The following is a 17251-nucleotide window of genomic DNA, read 5'->3' on the forward strand; positions in this document are numbered from 1 at the left end:
CTCTTTTCAAGCTGATGGTATTATTCTGCTCATGCTAACCCAGGGCAAAGGCCACCTCAGCAGCCAACGCTTGACTGCAGATAAAGGCAAACCCAGGCAGCATGAAGAGAAAGTTCTGTTTAACTAATGGAAAAGTATTCAAACTTCCACATCGGCACACAAACCACTGGAGAGGGAGAAAACCCGCTACCCGGCCCAAATCAGATAAGCAGGATTCCCTTTGTTCTAACCCAGAGAGGCTGGCCTGCTGGTGAAAAGAGCTGTCAGGAGGAGGACTCTGCCTTGCCGAGGAAAGGTTTTCTAAATCCACCTAGAAATATTGCACTTGAACTCACAGGCCTGGCTGAGTTGCTGGGACGTGATGAGTATCTATTCCTCTACCCTTGGGTGGTTTTTTTGTTGGATGGATAACATGGCAAGTCAGATTTCTGTTTGTCTTTTCATGTCAGTGCTGTGAGGCAGCCTCTCCGAGCTGGAACTGTGCTTCACTGGGGGATATGTGGGTTCAGTACACAATCTGCAGTGGACAGGAAAGTCTGCGATCGTGACAGGGCGAGTTGTGGGCAGCGGGGCTGCAGGAGGCCGAGCTGCCACCGCCCGGAGAATGACAGATGGACGCAAAGTCACACATGGGCTGCCCGCTCGGGCTCATTACATCAGAAGCCCGCTTACCAAGAAAAAAACACACAGCGTTCTAGGTAAGGCCTTCTTCGTTTTTCTGTGAGATTGGCAAATACTAATAAGCTTGGCCCAGATCTCAGAGGTCCCTGTGAACATGGTCGCGCAGCCACCTGGTTTTCTCGGGAAAACAATGGACCAGTTAATTCCCTTACATGAAAACCATATTATGAGCAACGCAGGGGAATTCCCTGGCAGTCCAGTGGTTAGGACTCTGCACTTTCACTGCCAAGGGCACGGGTTCAATCCCTAGTCGAGGAACTAATATCCCACAAGCCGCGTGGTGCAGCCAAAAAAAAAAAGAGCAACGCAGAAAGGCCACTGCATTAGGGGACCCTTAACGTCCTTCTCAAAAGCAACAAGCCAGCACTAATCTATCCCACATCAGACACAGCTGAACCTTCAGCTACACAGGGCATCAAGCCTCCCGGCCGACTATGTCTCAAACTGCTCCTTCAAGAGATAGCCCAAGTGGCAAGGACAATTGGTCCTGGCTTTTGTGTAGCACCAGACACTATTCACAGCTCTGCGACTAACTGGGAAGCATCCTTTTCACATTTTAATCAAATTTCCCAAAGCATCCCATGACACGCAGAGCCAATGCCAGGCCAGCCTCTTGGATGCAGACACGAACCCTCCACTGCCAGTGGGTCTGTCCGCTGGTCACTGCTGGGGTGAGGCAAGGCAGAGGGGTCACCTCCCCTTCCCTGCTGCTTTGGGAAGGAACCTTGCATCGGGCCCTAAAGCCAGGTACCCCGCAGCCAACTTTCCCAGCCTACCTTCAGAGGTGACCAAATGCCAGAAGACTTGCTGCAAGAGAATGAAGGCTGATTTCTCAACTGCCATTCCTGTCCTAAGTCACACACCCTGGGAATCTGATGATAGGGCAGGATGAGGCTGGACTATATTTAGAAGGAGAATGAAACCCGATAGAGACAGCTGCCCCGTGGCAGACTCGGAGAAGAAAAAGGCCACAGAGCACACATTGTGGGACAGCTGGTTATGTGGCAGCGAGTGACCCGTCAGCTATGGGGACCCTGGCTTTATTGCCTGAATACCTGCTACACGGGGACCAGCGGCCAGCCCTGCGTGGGGAGGGGGTGGGGACGACACGTGGCTACTGCTGCTGCTAATGGTGTTAACAGTAGTTCCAACAGCAACAATAATGGGTGCTTTCTCTACATTAACTCATCCAGGGCCACCACCGACTCTGCGGGCGAGGTACTAGTGGAATTCTCTTTTACAGGTGGGGACGCTTTGAGCACTGATTTGCTTGAGGTCCCACGGCGAGAAAACAGTAGAGCTGGGGCTCTGCAGCCTGTGCTCTCACCCTCTGGGTTTCGCTGCCGCTGACGAAGGACAGCCACACCCCCGCCTTCCTGGGGACTGAAACTGAGCACTCGCCAGGGCCGGGCACAACACGAGGCAACTTGTCCATCCAAAGAACGCACTTCCCCACCACTTGCATTATTTTGAGTGCTGCCGGCTGTTCAAAGGTTCTTAACATATTAAAAATGTAGCAAAGGCCCTCAGCAATTAGCTTAGAAATTAGGAGAAGAAAATGGCGAGTTCAGGTGCTGCCGTTGCCAACGTACACCTAGAGCACGTGGTGCTCTCCGCTGCGGCTGACACACACCAGTTCCCAGGTCGGGGCGGGGGGGGGGGAAACGGTGGCACCCCCCCATACAGGGCTTCCGGGGGGCCAGGAGGGCGGCCGGAGCACCCCCGGGGCCTCTCTCCTGCGTCCCTCCACCCCCTCCCCAGAGAAGTCAAGGAGCGCGCCTGCATGAGTGCTGCCCGATTCTGCAGCATCCCTGACACTGCAGAACAAACCCTGTTGTCACTCACACAGTTTCGGCGTCAAGCACATGGTATTTCGTCGCACTCTGGCTCCTCCGATGCGGGTGATTCACGCACGAGGTTATACCTAATTGGGCAGGTCGTGCTGTCGGGGGGGGGGGGGAGTGGCTGACAGCTCGGGGGACCCCGTACCTGCAACTGAGAGACAGCGGCTCCGCCCGGGCCGCACTCGCAGGAGCCACGAGGAGTCGCCCTGCGGAGGGAGGTACCCACAGGGACCGCGCCACGGGAAGAGGGCCCGGCATCCGCACGTCGGCGGGAGCTCTGTGCTACCCCATCACTCCTGAGTCTAATTCTTCTTACAAGGTGAGAAGAAAAAGAACTCGGACCCAACAACTTTGTGAAACACGGCCCTGATGATAACGTCACCGCTAGTGTTGGGGTGGAAATGTAAATTAGGTGATAGGAGGCCCCTAAGAGGGACGGCCATGGGAGGGACTGGGACGGGCCGTGGGGCGGGAAGCGGGGTCTACGCTGTGAACGGAGCCTCCCTCTGCTTTTCACGGAAACAAGGAGGGGCTGTGGAAATCCTTCAAAGAGAGAGAAGGAAAAAAAAAAAGACTCATCCAGAGGATTCATCAGTGGGGAAAAACAGAAGGTAGTTAATTGGTGGTGTGAGGCTGGCACAGGAAACGGCACTCTCCACCGAGTGTGTAGAGGAAGCTGGAATCCTGAACCATCACTGCCACTTTCAAGCGGCTCTGAAACTGGCTCAAGACACCAAGCGTATGCTCTTTAGTCTGACTCAAGGAATACATGGTTAGATGGGTCTACAGTCCTGTTCTGGTCCCCACAATTTCCACCTCTGGGTCACGTTCCCAGAGAGCTTGGGAGCCCCTAAAATCTGAGCGAAACTCCGGTCCCATCAATTTCACTTGTGCTCTGTTCCCAGCAAAGCCGGGAAGCACACACCTCTGAGTTGGACTCGGGGAGCGTTCTCACTGACCCCTGGCTTAGACGCATGGAAATGAGTCTACATTCTCCGTGATGCATTCATTCACTCCAGGAGAGACGTTGAGAGAAACCAATCTGAGAGGAGGACTTTCCCTTGGACAATCAAAATCCAAATAATTCAGGTAATAAAAGTTGACAGCAGACAGGCATAATCAAAGACTGCGAGAATCGGACACTAAGAGGATGTTGTCAAGAAATCAATTCTGATGGTAATCACACTTCAGTGAGCCTAAAACCACTGCTGTCAAAATGGTCCCGACATGGACGAAACCTGTGTTACTCCGCTGCAGCTTTCTGTTAACTGTCCCCAAAAGGAAACCTGTCTCCTGTATAGACAGGAAATGAGGCTTCGGGATGGGTTGGGGACAGAGCCCCTGAGAGTCCCCAAGGCTGGCGCTCAGGACTGCACCCCCCAGTGGGCAGGTGCCTGGGTCCAGAGGGGCCTCGCCTCTGAAAGCCCCTTGCCACTTGCATGTGAAGTGAATGAACTGTGGGTTTTGCAGGAGTCAAGTTAGAAGACGCACCTTTTGATTCGACTTGACCAGAACAAAACATTGGTTATTTTTTCAGTACACAGACTAACTGTGAAAGCACCCTTAAGCTGACGAGCACTGAGGGCAATTTCATAAAATGAAGAGTAAAATCGATTTTGAAAAGTGCATGAAGCTGAAATATGGTGAGCGATGGTGTTGACCAAATGGATTTTCCTTCAGCTGTGGTTACACGGTGAGTCCTCTGCTCCTCAATAAGTCTGGGCGGTTAAAAGCAGTCAATAAGGTTCAGTTGCTTTTATAACTATTAGCTTTAAAGTAGTATTACCTATGGGAAATACAGATATCTATCACGGGAAATTATTTTATAGGCAATTCATCCAGACAGAAAACCAGGCCATTTCAAGGTAACGAGAGACCCAGAGCAAAACTCTTGGAAAACAATCCATTCGACAACCAACCATCATCATGATATCCTTTCTGTTTCTTTGTTCCTCGGAGACATCGTACCCTTTTCCATGATGCCAGAAACAAAAGATTATGACTTTAAATGGGGAATAACCAGCTGGGCAAAGGAATTTGTTCAAATAAGACCACATATCTTGAGGCTGCACACAAAGACGGACAGACACATAGCAGCAAAAGTCACTGGCTCGGAGGGTAATCACATCTCCCTACAGTCTCACAGGAGCCATACTCCATTTTTCCTAAAGTTCTGCCCTGCGTGGCTCCTGATATGTTAACAGCTGTCTGGTGCTCTTTTACCCTGGCAGCATGTTCTTGGGAGTCTGGTCGGCTGTATGTAGATTTTTTAGATTCCGTGAAGATGCTGCCTGTCACCTTCGGGGTAAGTGACTCGTTCCCCTCCTCTTTCCTCTGGGGAGGGAACAGCTTCAGGCACCTTCTCAGAGTCCCCCCCAGCTCCTCAGTGCCAGAGGTGAGATCTGGAATCAAGAGTGTCTGTCTCAGGACTTCCTGGCGGTCCAGTGGTTAGGACTTTGCCTTCCAATGCAGGGGGCGCAGGTTCAATCCCTGGTCAGGGAGCTAAGATCCCACGTGCCTCGGGGCCAAAAACCCAAAACATAAAGCAGAGGCAATATTGTAACAAATTCAATAAAGACTTTAAAAATGGTCCATATCAAAAAAAAAAAAAAATCTTTAAAAAAAGAAAGAGTGTCTGTCTCGACTTGTGTTGCCAAGGCAGAGGGGGGAGTGGGGGAGGGAGGGAATGGGAGTTTGGGATTAGCAGATGCAAACTATTACATACAGACTGGATGGATAACATGGGCCTATAGCACAGGGAGCTATATTCAATGTCCTGGGATAAACCATAATGGAAAAGAATATAAAAAAGAATGTACATATGTGTATAACTGAGTCAGTTTGCTGTACAGCAGAAATTAACACAACATTGTAAATCAACTATATGTCAGGAAAAAAAAAAAAAAAGAGCTTCTGTCTCTTAGTCAGTGTGTTAACCCACTGCCCTGCAGGGCTCCTCAGGAGAGTTAAACACAACACAGAAAAGATAAAGCTCTTACATCTGACAACGGCATAGGGCACTGTGGTGGGTACAGCGGGCTCTCAAGAAACACTGAATTGAGGCTGCTATGTCATTCCTCCACTAAACCTCCCACGACAGATGACACTGAAATCTGTCCACTGAATTCATACACAGCCAGCCACCCTGTGAGCTCAGATGCATTCTTACCAAGTGCATGATACGAGGCACTGGGCAAAATCATCCCACAAAACCTACAAACCCCACGCACTATGTGCAGGCCCTTCTCAATGATTCCGTCAGAAGGGGCCAAGCACCTAAGGCAGAAAGTCTAAGAAACAAAATAAATAAAACTGCAGAGAAGAGCTTACATTTCTTTCCTCTGACTTAAATTTTCTACTTGGAAAATGAATAAGATTTCTGCTTTTCATTGGAGTTGACCGATTTTCACTAAATTTAGTAGACAGCACCTTTTATGTTTATTTATAGGGCAGGCTGGTATCTTAAAAACCTAGAGGTGTGGGCAAAAGTTTTAAATAGACTGATTTCTATGGCTCTGTTTCATGAAGCATCAGTGGGGCTGGATAGAGCATTAATATCCACAAAAGTAAACATTCTGTTTTCTCTGTTAGGTGAGTCAAAACAGCAATGAACTTGAAACATTATTTCCATTTGGCCTTGTGGCACATTGTATGTGCCAGCAGGCAGAAGCGCTTGGAAGTAAAGAGTCTGGGCCCTGAAGTCAGCTCCCTCACAGGCCTGACGAAGTCACTCAGTGTCTTACACTCAACCACTCAACCACAGACGTGATGTTTCCTCACCGGGAAAATGGGGAGATGGATGGTACCGACAGCAGGGGGTGCTGGGAGGATGGATTAGAAAGTGGTCTGCTGTGAACCGCAGAACCTGCTGTTAGCCAACAGCCTCGACTCTGTGCTGCCTATCAAGCCAATGACAACAATTCGTTTGCATTCCGAGTCCAGCAAAGCAAGGTTTAGGAAGAGATGCCCCCAAAGAAACCACCTTGGATTACCTACTAAGAAAAACATACCTGCATATAACCTTGACTGTTCTCATAATTAATCCTGGATACACTGACTCAGAGAAGAACTTGCTATGCTTCTGCTACTACAATCTCTCAGTTTTCAAAATCCTAATGCCGTGATCTCAGCTTCCGTATGTCCATTCCATAATCCATACAAATGAGGTCAGAAATCAAGGGAGTCTGACACAAGATAGGGAGGAAAGGTTAGCTCACTAGGTTGAAGTTTCAGGTGGGACATGATACTTTCCATGAGGCCAGAGGAAGAAATAGTCATACAGGTTACCTGTTGGGAGGGGATTATCAGACGGGTTTAAGAGATGAAATCAGAATGCAGATATTTAATGTCCTAAAAAAACCAGTTCAGAAAGAGTCAGAGAGACCAAGTGACCTGCGGCCGGTCACGGCACGTGAGGTTAAGGCGGAAACCCCAGGCTTCTCCTCCAGAGCTCAAGGTACACAGGTACCACCCTGTGATTTGCTGGGCTGTCAAAAGGGTGGTTTATGTATCTGACCTTTGGAAACAGGGATGCTTTATCAGGAACGCTGCTTCTCCCAGGACTCTCATGAGTACTGTGACAGTACCCTATTCAGCCACTTACCTGTCCATCCGTTCACTGATGCCTACTGTGTGCCAGCCTTTGTGGTGAATGCTAAGATAGACCTATATCAGAGTTTTGTAAATGCCAAGGAGAAATGATCAATACGCAATTCAGCGCTCACCACACAGTAGGACGACAAGATAAATTAAAGACTAGAGTTGTACAACAAAGGAAAGATAGCCCATATTTTATAGCAACTATAAATGGAGTACAACCTTGAAAAATTGTGAATCACTATACTGTACACACCTGTAACTTATATATTGTATATCAACTATACTTCAATTAAAAAAAAATTAAAGACTAGAGTTAAGTTCTGACTTTTTTTTAATCATTTGTGGGTAAGGCCCGTGTCGGGTGGGTATGTGCTTAATGTTTAATTTAATAAGTGACCCAAAGGCAGGAGCGGGGACTCGCTCTGCAGAGCAGACCTCCACCACGGCTACTGATTTAATGAATACTCCTGGGCACTCTTTAAATTGAAAGAGAGTTCATCAGATTTGTGCATCTGCCCTTCTCAGCAATCTGTTGTGTTTCTGAGGAAGGCAGGAAAAAACGTGAACAGACCATTTTCGGGTATGTTATGAGTAACTCAGCTTCCAGTGATTATCAAGTCATCAAGGGCTCAGGATGCCTAATTTCAGGTAAAAAAATTTGTCTGAATCATCCTCTTTCCATTCCTACTAAGTTCTCTTCTCAACTGTCTTGAAAATTTCAAGTACTAGCCATTAAAAGAAAAAGAAAAAACCGAAATGAGTCACCTAATACATTATCTGCAAGCTACAAAAATAAGCGGACTTATAGCGGTCCCTTAAAAATAAGGGACTTATAAAAATAAGTCCCTATAAAACTGGCTCAAAAACCACCTCCTTCTTGAGAGTTTTCCCCTCTGTTCCATCAAGGTAATCACTACCTCCTCTGGGCTCCCAGCCTACCTCACACATCTATCTAGTGCAGTCTGCCCTGGGGGCTGGTTAGTTGTAGTGTCATCTATACATATTCCTGGAAAGCAAACAAACAGAAAAGAGAGTCACTGTCACTGTCTCAGTACCTGCTACACAGGAGATGCTAATAAAAGTGCTGTGCTGAAGAGATCAAAAGTAAGTTTCCCTAAACAGGGCCTTAAACTATGAAAACAGAGACTCACTCATTTGCCACCCTCGGCAATCATCTATCCGAGACCTCCTAGGCTGTGGCACTTGAAGGTCACAGGAGCAGAGCCTGTGACACAGACATAAGTGCGAATGTGTCTCTGCCTCAGAGAACTTGCTGGCGGTGAGGGTACTATCTTTGGGGCTGAGAAGCCTCGGTCTGTGTCCTCCCATCCCTTATTTAATTTGGCACATCTGTTATGAAACACAGACTGGAATTTAGCATTTAGTATTGAGTCTGAAGTTTATTCCAAGTGGGCTGGAAAGTCAAGATGGTGGGGAAGATGTGTAAGACTAAAACTCAGGTTTGTTAAATCAACTGAGGAACAGGCCGTGAGTTGCCAGAGGTTTCAGGTTAAGAGGTGTTCTGAACAAGAAGCTCACTAACTGATTCCTACAAAGAGTTGGCATTCAGCACTGCTGATGTGCTAATCTGCACCAAGTAACAGAGCGAGAGGATGAAACCGTCCTTGCCTTCAAGGCACTGAATGAAATACACTAACAAAGAATTAAAATACAGTGACATAATCACCTCAGAGGTGTGAGTAAGATACAACAGCAGCCCATGGGAGGCTGTGAGCAACTCTGCCTAAAGCATGAGAAAATAACCCATCATGTCTAATCACTGGTGGTGAAAGAGGGTTCACGTGCATCTCGTACAGAACACCTATTAACCAGAAAGCCTGTTAGGATTCGTGTGTTTTTCCAAGGTCGATCTAACAAAATTGAGTTTTGTATACTCTGGATACTTTTCAAATGAGCTGATCTATGGATGATAAAGAGAGACTCATTCATTCAACAAGCATTCGCTCGCCTACCTTGTACCAGAAATGGCCCGGTTTTGTTACTGGAGTGTATACATATATATACAAATATGAATATTCTAACATCCCTACAGAGTTATTATCGGTCAATTACAATGCAAAAGCCCAGAGTTTCCAGGGATTCTGTGCTCCGCATGATGAGTGTGGCAGACACCTCATCCCCGAGAGATGCAGCAGAGAAACTTTCCACATCCTCCCTGACAGACAAGCAGAAGACAGCTGTGACGAAATGCCACTCTCCCGGACGCTGTGTCACTTTAATGTTGCCGTGACAAAGGAAACTGCAAAGCCCAACGGCCCTGGAAAGGATGGAAATCCCTGAGCACATCTCCACGGTGTCAGATTCTTAACAGCCCCTTCAGATGCATCCTCCAAGGACCGATACTTTTAGTCAGAGTTTTCAGCATTTCATGTGGAATAAATGTTTCTTCTACAACTGGTAAAACAACTGGCTGGCTTTCTGAGAACCCCACTTCCTGCCAGACCCTGTCATGGTTCAATACTGCCAGACATCTAGAAAGCCTATATATTGACTTCCTTTTGCCCTGCAGACGCAAGGGAGAACACTCATCCATAACATCTGGACTGTCTTCAAGAAGCCTCCACGGCCGCTGTGAGCAGCTCTTCGTGTCTACACACAAGAAACGACTGACACGAGATCCTGCCTCATCTTCTGGTTTTCGGAGGAGCATTTACCATAAAGGCTGGTGAGGAAGGTTAGCGCGCCTGGTTCTATGGTACAGCTGAAGGCATGGGCTGCTGCACCTAGAGGCCCCTGAGGGGCATCCCCCCCCGCTGGGCTGGGCTGGGCTGATTGCAGCCTCTGATCAGTACCCACCAGCAAGGCAAAGCTGTGCTCCGGCAGCATCCCGTACTGTCGCACGAGCTTCTCCCGGGTCACGCGGGGCAGCTCGGGAAGCCGCTCCCGGAGCTGGTCGATGTCGATCACCTGCTGTGGGTCTGCGCCAGTGGGCAGGGACCCCGAGTCGTAGAGCAGCAGCGGGGGCAGGTTGGGCTCCGGCATGAACCTGGCACACAGAGGAGATGGCATGACTGAGTATTCGGTTTAGCTGGAAGAAACAAACCTCTCGTCAGTATGAAAGTTTGTGTCTGGATGCCATGTTACTTGCAAATATTTTCCAACATCCCATAATATCAAGTCTCCTAGTTTTCCAGGAACTAGTCCTTGTACAAGTGTAAGGTCAAAATGACCAAATCCACCACTTTCTATGCTTAAACGAGCATTAAGTGAAAAAGGCACAGCACCATGTTGATGCCACACTGTGGTTTATAATTGTGGATAAAGTATATATTCATAAAGACATAGGCTGGAAAAAACAGGACCAAATGAGAACAATTTACTTTTTAGGGAGAAAGATTATAAATTTTAAAATATTTTTAGCAGTATTTGTGTAACAGATGAAAAGTCAAAGAAAAAGAAAACTTTCTTTCTTGAGAAGTGCAAGAAATAAATGGATTTTGCCTAAATAAAATGTAGAAGCTAGGGGAGAGGGAGGAATGAATAAGGGGAGTATAAGGGATTTTTAGGGCAGTGAAATTATTCTGTATGACACTTTAATGGTGGCTACATGTCATTATACATCTGGCAAAACCCACAGAATGGACAACATAAAGCACAAACCTTAATGTAAACTATGGACTTTACTTAATAATAAGGTATCAATATTGGTTCATTAATTTTAACCAATGTACCACACTACACACTAATGCAAGATGTTATCAGAGGAAACTCTGTGTGAGTGTGTGTGTGTGGGGGGGGGGGGATACAACACATACCAAGGAGTATATGGGAACTCTGTAACCTCCACTCAGTTCTGCTGTAAACCTAAAACTGCTCTAAAAAAGTCAACTAATTTTTAAAAAAATGTGGAAGCCGCACCGCCACATATGCTCTTGTGAAATAAAGATGTCCTTCCTTCTGTTCTGTTCTAGCATCTAACGTTTTCTCTCTGCCCATACTTGTCAAAGGGCTTATGCAAAAGCAGGGTAATGCAGAATAAATGGTGGCTCCAAGGTAATAGCTCAGAAGGGCAAGCAACCCATCACCTCAATGCCAAATCTGTGCTATGAATTAGTCTGACTTCTGAAGGCAAGAGGAAACCAAAGGGAGGCTTCCTGAATCCCATCTGTTAACCTGGGAGACTGAGCTGAAGCCACTGGCTGTGCTAAAAGCCAACTCCACGCTCAGTGAGAAAGCAGCATAAACAGAGTAGGGGTGACACCGGAAAACAAAGAAGTTCTTAGGAAGAACAGACTGAACCTAGAGGGATCACTATAATTAGAACAATGGTGACTTTGACAGACACACAAGAGGAGTCCTTGAGGTGACATGCATTCTAAGGGTTTGTGAGCTTCGTCTTTCCTAAATCTCGATGCTATATTTGTTCCTCATTGACAGCAATGGCTACTCTTACCTCTTCCTGCACTTCGCAAAGGAAAGTGCCAACCCCCACAACTTTGTTGCTTAAATCTTTAATTTTTGCAGTCTGCTAAACTGGGGAAGAAACAAAAGCCTCAATTTATTGGAAGCTATTCTTATTATTTGCTTTATTTCTGGATCTCAAATGAGGTCTAACGTGTTAAACAGCATCACCTGAGGTTTGAAGGGAACTGCCGTTAACATATACATCTCTTTTTTCTACCTTTTCACAGAACTTCAGTGTTACTGCATTAGTTACTGAACATGAGAATAAGAACAGCCTAGGCCCCACCCCACAACTGCCATCCTCTTAGCTCAATTATGAAAACTCTGACACAGAGGTAAGTGAACAAGTGTTCTCCAGCTGTTGAATCCTGTCAAATAAGGTACTCCAAGGATACCAAATCAAGAAAATACTCTTCCTCTCAGTGTACACGTAAAACAGGAAGCCTAGATTTTCCATTATGTGACAACAACAAGGAAAAGGGGTTCCTAAAAGCAATCTAGGATCATTATGTTGGTCTGTAAGTGGATTTGGAATATGACCCAAATACAGAATGGTGTTTTGACAAGAGGAGTAACCACCTGTAGTCTTGTTTTCCTTCTTTGTCTCTCATCGGCACGGTGCACCTGTGACAGTTAAACGAGACAACATTAAAAAAACGCTGCATGCAGCATCAGCTAGTGTAGATGCAGACAGGGGTTTCCCTACCAATAGGGGACCCAGGGGATTCAAGCTCCTCAGCCTTCCTTGGGAGACACTTTCATGAATACATTGCAGAAGTAATATTAAAGAAAGACAAATGTTTAGCATGATAATTAAAGGAAAAGAAAAGAACAGAAAAGAAATTGCTTCAACGTTTCCAACATTTAACCAGTTCAAACTCTAGGCTCTTGAGCTTTTTTCCCCAGTCTTCTGTTAAGTGTATAAAATCCTCAAAATTCAGAGTCAGAAAGTTAGACTCAAAGATATCTAAACAGAAAAAGACACCTCTACAACCAGTTCTAAGCTTTCTTCCACTTCTAGCTTAAATTGGCAGAACTTAGGTCTGATAGAATTTAAGGAAGTAAAAATTCTTGGAACAAAGGAGGTAAGCTGGAAGCCAGGGAAGTGCCAGGACTTAAGACTCAGCAAGTCTGATGGCAGTCAGGTGAAACCTCTTACCAGCCCTAGAGGGCATATCACAACCCTGTAGGGTACCGTATTTTCCTAATTTTACTAATGAGGAAACCAAAGGGCAGAGAAGCTAAGTACCTCCTCCAAGGTGACATGGCTGGTCTGTGGTAAGCCCAGACTGGAACCCCACCTACCTGTATTCAAGATGCAAACTCACCCCAGCTTGTAATCGAACGAGCGAGTTTCATTCAGAATTTTACCTCCATTCTCGAGTTCACTGATTTGCCTCTGAATTTCATAGTCTAAAAAAAATAGTTTAGTATCATATTTTGATTCCTTTCATCCAGTTTAGCAATAATTAGACATCTTTTTCAATCTTTATGTCAAAAACTAATCAAGGGAGTTGTTTATAATTCTTCCCACAGATGCTATATTTTATTCTTGCTGCCGTCATAGAATAATCATGCTAGAAAGGGCCTTTTAGGAAGCTCTGCTCCCTCACTTTTTGAGAAAACCCAGGCTCAGAGAGATTGCGTGGCCCAGTACAGGCTACACAACGTGGCAGAAGCAGGGCTAGGACCAATATCTAGGCTGAATGACCCCAGATCTAAGATCGCTGCTTATCAAGAGTTTTTATCCCAGGATCTATGGGTGGCCTTCAAGGGGTTCTAGTACCTCCTGAGATTATATGCAAATGTGCATGTGTGCACAGGCACATATTTTGGAGAGAGGGTCCAGAATGAAAATTCTGGACCCTCTCTCCAAAATATGGAGAGGGATCTATGACCCCAAATGATGAACAGCCACTGCTCTATGCCACGCTCCCTCACCACCCAACAAGACAGAAGTGGTAAGCAAAGCACAGCCACAGTTGCTAAGCTTCTTTATGAAAACAGCTTTAGCCTCCCCTCCCCCCTCAACTCCCCGCCCCAACATGTACCACACCTACCCTCGCCCAAATCCAAACTCTTATCATAGCTGATAAAAAGCAGCAACACTAAGAGGATGGCTAAAAGGCTTGATGTAGGGAGAAAAATGGGGTAGAAAAATTACAGGCTTGGAGAATTAAGCCCCTAACAGTAAAGCTTCGGTTCTTCCAGCCTGAGTCAGACCACAGGTAGAATTCTGTCTCAGACTACTCCAAAGGGTCCTTCATAAGATAACAGGTTAGGGACAGCCAAAATCAGGCAGGGGTCTCCGTCATAAGTCATCAGGGATGAATCTACCTAAAATCTTGTTTGTCTTTTAGGTTCCCATCACCACCTCTTAGAATAATGAGTTCCAGAACACTCACCACCTACAAGGTGAAGTGGAACTTTCTTTCTGTTCATTCCAAGCTTTCCCTTCACAAACCTGAGCTGGAGAGTTTTCCCTGACCCAAACCTATTATGGACTCAGAAATATGGACTGTGTCTCCTTTTACAGGCAGAAGAGTCCACCATCGTTAGTCTGTCTTCACACGGGAACCTTCCCCAACACCTTCCTCTCCTGTAAGTCATGCACTTCACCATTTTAATGCTTTTTTCCTGAAAATTTGTAGACTCAAAGTGTCTTCACTGAGGCTAGTTGATCATTTCATGTTCAGGGTAATAAAGTTTTATACAAGATTAGAAAATCTTTTTTGTGTTCCTTCTAATATCCAGGATGCTACTAAACCTTTTGGCTGTGACTCCACGTTCATCCGTCCCGTTCTCTGTGCACCCTGAAGGGTGCACCTTAACCTCCACCTCCTCCCTCCTCTCTTCCTCTCTAGATACCTTTGGTTTTTTTTTTTTTTTTATTTTTTTTTATAGCTACTTTTATTTTTATTTATTTATTTATTTTTGGCTGTGCTGGGTATTCGGTTCGTGCGAGGGCTTTCTCTAGTTGCGGCAAGTGGGGGCCACTCTTCATCGCGGTGCGGGGACCGCTCTTCATCGCGGTGCGCGGGCCTTTCACTATCGCGGCCCCTCCCGTTGCGGGGCACAGGCTCCAGACGCGCAGGCTCAGTAGTTGTGGCTCACGGGCCCAGCTGCTCCGTGGCATGTGGGATCTTCCCAGACCAGGGCTCGAACCCGTGTCCCCTGCATTAGCAGGCAGATTCTCAACCACTGCGCCACCAGGGAAGCCCCGATACCTTTGGTTTTAAAGAATATTTTCATTCCTCTGAGATGTCTTCCCCTCACATTCACAGATATCAACTTCTATGGACCACCCTAGATGTTGATCTTGCTCAATTGTTCTATTTTAACTACTAGCATACATTTGTCCACACTGAAATATCCACACTGTGAACAAATAAGACCAATACCTGATTACACAGGCCCAAGTAATCTATTCATTAAAACGGTAAAAAGCAGAAAAACATACTGACCAATTAGGTCAGATCGTGGCCAATCTATCATGAACAAATACGACTTTATACAGTTCGGGCTGGTCAGAAGGAATGTGGTACATGGAAAAACAGAGTTACAGGATTTTGCAGATCCTCCCATAGAGGTGAAGTCTATTTCCCTTCCCCTTGAAACTGCTTTGAATGGAATGTGCTGGAAGAGATGCTGTGCAAGTTCTAGAGCTAAGGACTCAAGAGGCCTTGAGGCATCTGCCTTCATCCTCCTGGGATGCCCCCTCTGCCAAATAAGAAGGGCTGGGCTAGGCAAGTGAATGAAGCAAGCCCACGTGGGTAGAGAAGCCCTGCAGACGTCCAGCACCAAGGCTGCGACAAGTGAGTGAGGTCATCTTGGACCCTGTATCTCAGCAGAGCTGCTGGCTCCCCATGGCCACATGAATGAGCCAAGGCAGGACAAGTAGAAAAACCACCCAAACCACAAAACTCTGAAGTTGAGATGTTATCATGTAAGCCATTAAGTTGGGGGGGTATGCTTGTTACACAGCAACAGATAACTGATAAAAAGAAGTATATGAGGAGTAACAGCTGACATTCACCTATAGCTTTGGCCAAAAACCTGGCACTGTTGAGATTCTTCACTTCGGTTCGAACACCCAAAGGCTCCCCAGGGTGATGCACAGATATGTTGGCGTCCACTCTCAACTGGCCCTCTGTAAGGAAAGTAAAAAGACAACACTTTAGAAATTCTCTGAGGCAATCATGGTTTTTTTTAAGGCAAGAGAGTGCAAGCAACGTCTACCTCTAGTTGCTGTTTAGTTACAGCAGCCTAACCTCAGAGGAAGTAAGGTTGGTCCTGAAGTTCATGGCTAGTACTTCTGCCCACTTGCGAGAATGACAGTCCTAAGGCATCTGAAGGGTGTGTGTGTATATTTCTGTGCACTTGTGCACATGCAGAAGGCAGGAGACATTCTGGATATAGTGGCTTGGGAAATCTAATTTCTTTCATGCCAAATAAGAAAAACAACACTGTTAAAAATGGAGATATACCCTGCAGTTTTATTCCGAAGTGTTTTTCAAAGCGTCAGAGCTGGGCTGGGGGGGAAGGCTTCAGAAATGATCATGTGATAGCCCTACACTGCTCTCCAATGGAATGTGGATTTCCAACAGTGATTCTGGGAGATTTATAAGAGAGTCCTTGAGAATTTACAGCTCAAGGGCAAGAGCCAGAAACCTGGGCTTTTCCCCTCATCCTTCCTCCAGGTGCTGTAATGATCTCTTCCTTCTGTAAACAGGACTCGGAATCCTTCCTGACTGCTGTAAGGGTTTGCGCAGCAGACAGACAGTGCTGTTATGAAGGGGACGGTCTGTGGGGGAGGGACTCAGAGGGGGCCATCCCCATCCTGGGAGGATCTTCTCTGACCCTGCAAGCCCCCCCATTTTGGGAACAGTAATCCCTAAGGAAGCAGGTGGTTTTTGGAGAGGGCCAAGAGGCTCTTGAGGAGGAGAGGGAGGCAAAATCTCAAGCCAAAGAGAGATAAAGATAAGAAATCATCACATTTTATACCCTGCAAGGTAAGGCCCCAATTCTCTGTTCTCCAATTCCACTTACAATATTTAAAACAGAACAAAATGCTGGATTTTTCTTAGGCAAGTCTTTGAACTAAAAAAGAATCTGCCAAAGAGGAATGTGTCGACTGGCTGAAGAAAGCAATTTCTTTTCCAAGGTTTCATAGCAAAAGCATATTAAAATAATAAAATAGCTCAAATATATTCTATGCCAAGAAAAAGAGACCCTTGCAACAGGTCTCTATCATTCCCACTCTGCCGCTCCAAAGGCCACCCACGTTGACAGGCAGGGAGAAGGTGCCTGTCAGCCCAGAAATTACTCTATGTCTCCAGCACGGACCTTTCACATTTTTACAAAATCCCAGAGCCCCTTTAGGACAACATGTGCTTCCCTGAATCTCAAGAAGTCCCAACGACTCCTGATATCATCAGACTCTTGGTCTAGGAACCCTGCGGCATCCTTTGCTGCTCTGTTTTCTTGGCCCTTTGTAGTCTGACTAGGTCCTGTCAGTTCCTTCCCCCAAACATCCCTCAGAGCTGTCACTTCCTCTCCATTCCCACGGCTGCCATCCTTGCCTGAGCACCCGCATCCCATCCTGACCTTCAACTCAGTGACCCCTCCTGGTCCAGCACCCCCCCCCCAGCTCGGCTCCAGCCACATCCTGCTACAGGACGGTTGCATCACTCCCAGTGCTT

General features: G+C 46.5%; 1 protein-coding gene across 7 annotated transcripts in view; it reads right to left on the bottom strand.

The window, feature by feature from the left end:
• Window positions 1-17251, bottom strand: part of GATB (glutamyl-tRNA amidotransferase subunit B) — a 92059-nt gene that overhangs the window by 33690 nt on the left and 41118 nt on the right. For all 7 annotated transcript variants that reach the window (XR_005019933.1, XR_005019932.1, XR_005019934.1 and 4 more), the window contains 4 exons: window positions 15586-15699; window positions 12878-12962; window positions 12129-12173; window positions 9942-10131 (listed from right to left, as the gene is read on the bottom strand). Coding sequence is in view for 4 of the 7 variants with exons in the window: in XM_036852355.1 (XP_036708250.1) it covers window positions 9942-10131; window positions 12129-12173; window positions 12878-12962; window positions 15586-15699 (434 nt within the window). In the remaining 3 variants the exon portion in view is untranslated. The remainder of the gene's footprint in view (window positions 1-9941; window positions 10132-12128; window positions 12174-12877; window positions 12963-15585; window positions 15700-17251) is intronic.

This window comes from Balaenoptera musculus, chromosome 5 (genome assembly GCF_009873245.2).
Source record: "Balaenoptera musculus isolate JJ_BM4_2016_0621 chromosome 5, mBalMus1.pri.v3, whole genome shotgun sequence".
Taxonomy (NCBI): domain Eukaryota; kingdom Metazoa; phylum Chordata; class Mammalia; order Artiodactyla; family Balaenopteridae; genus Balaenoptera; species Balaenoptera musculus.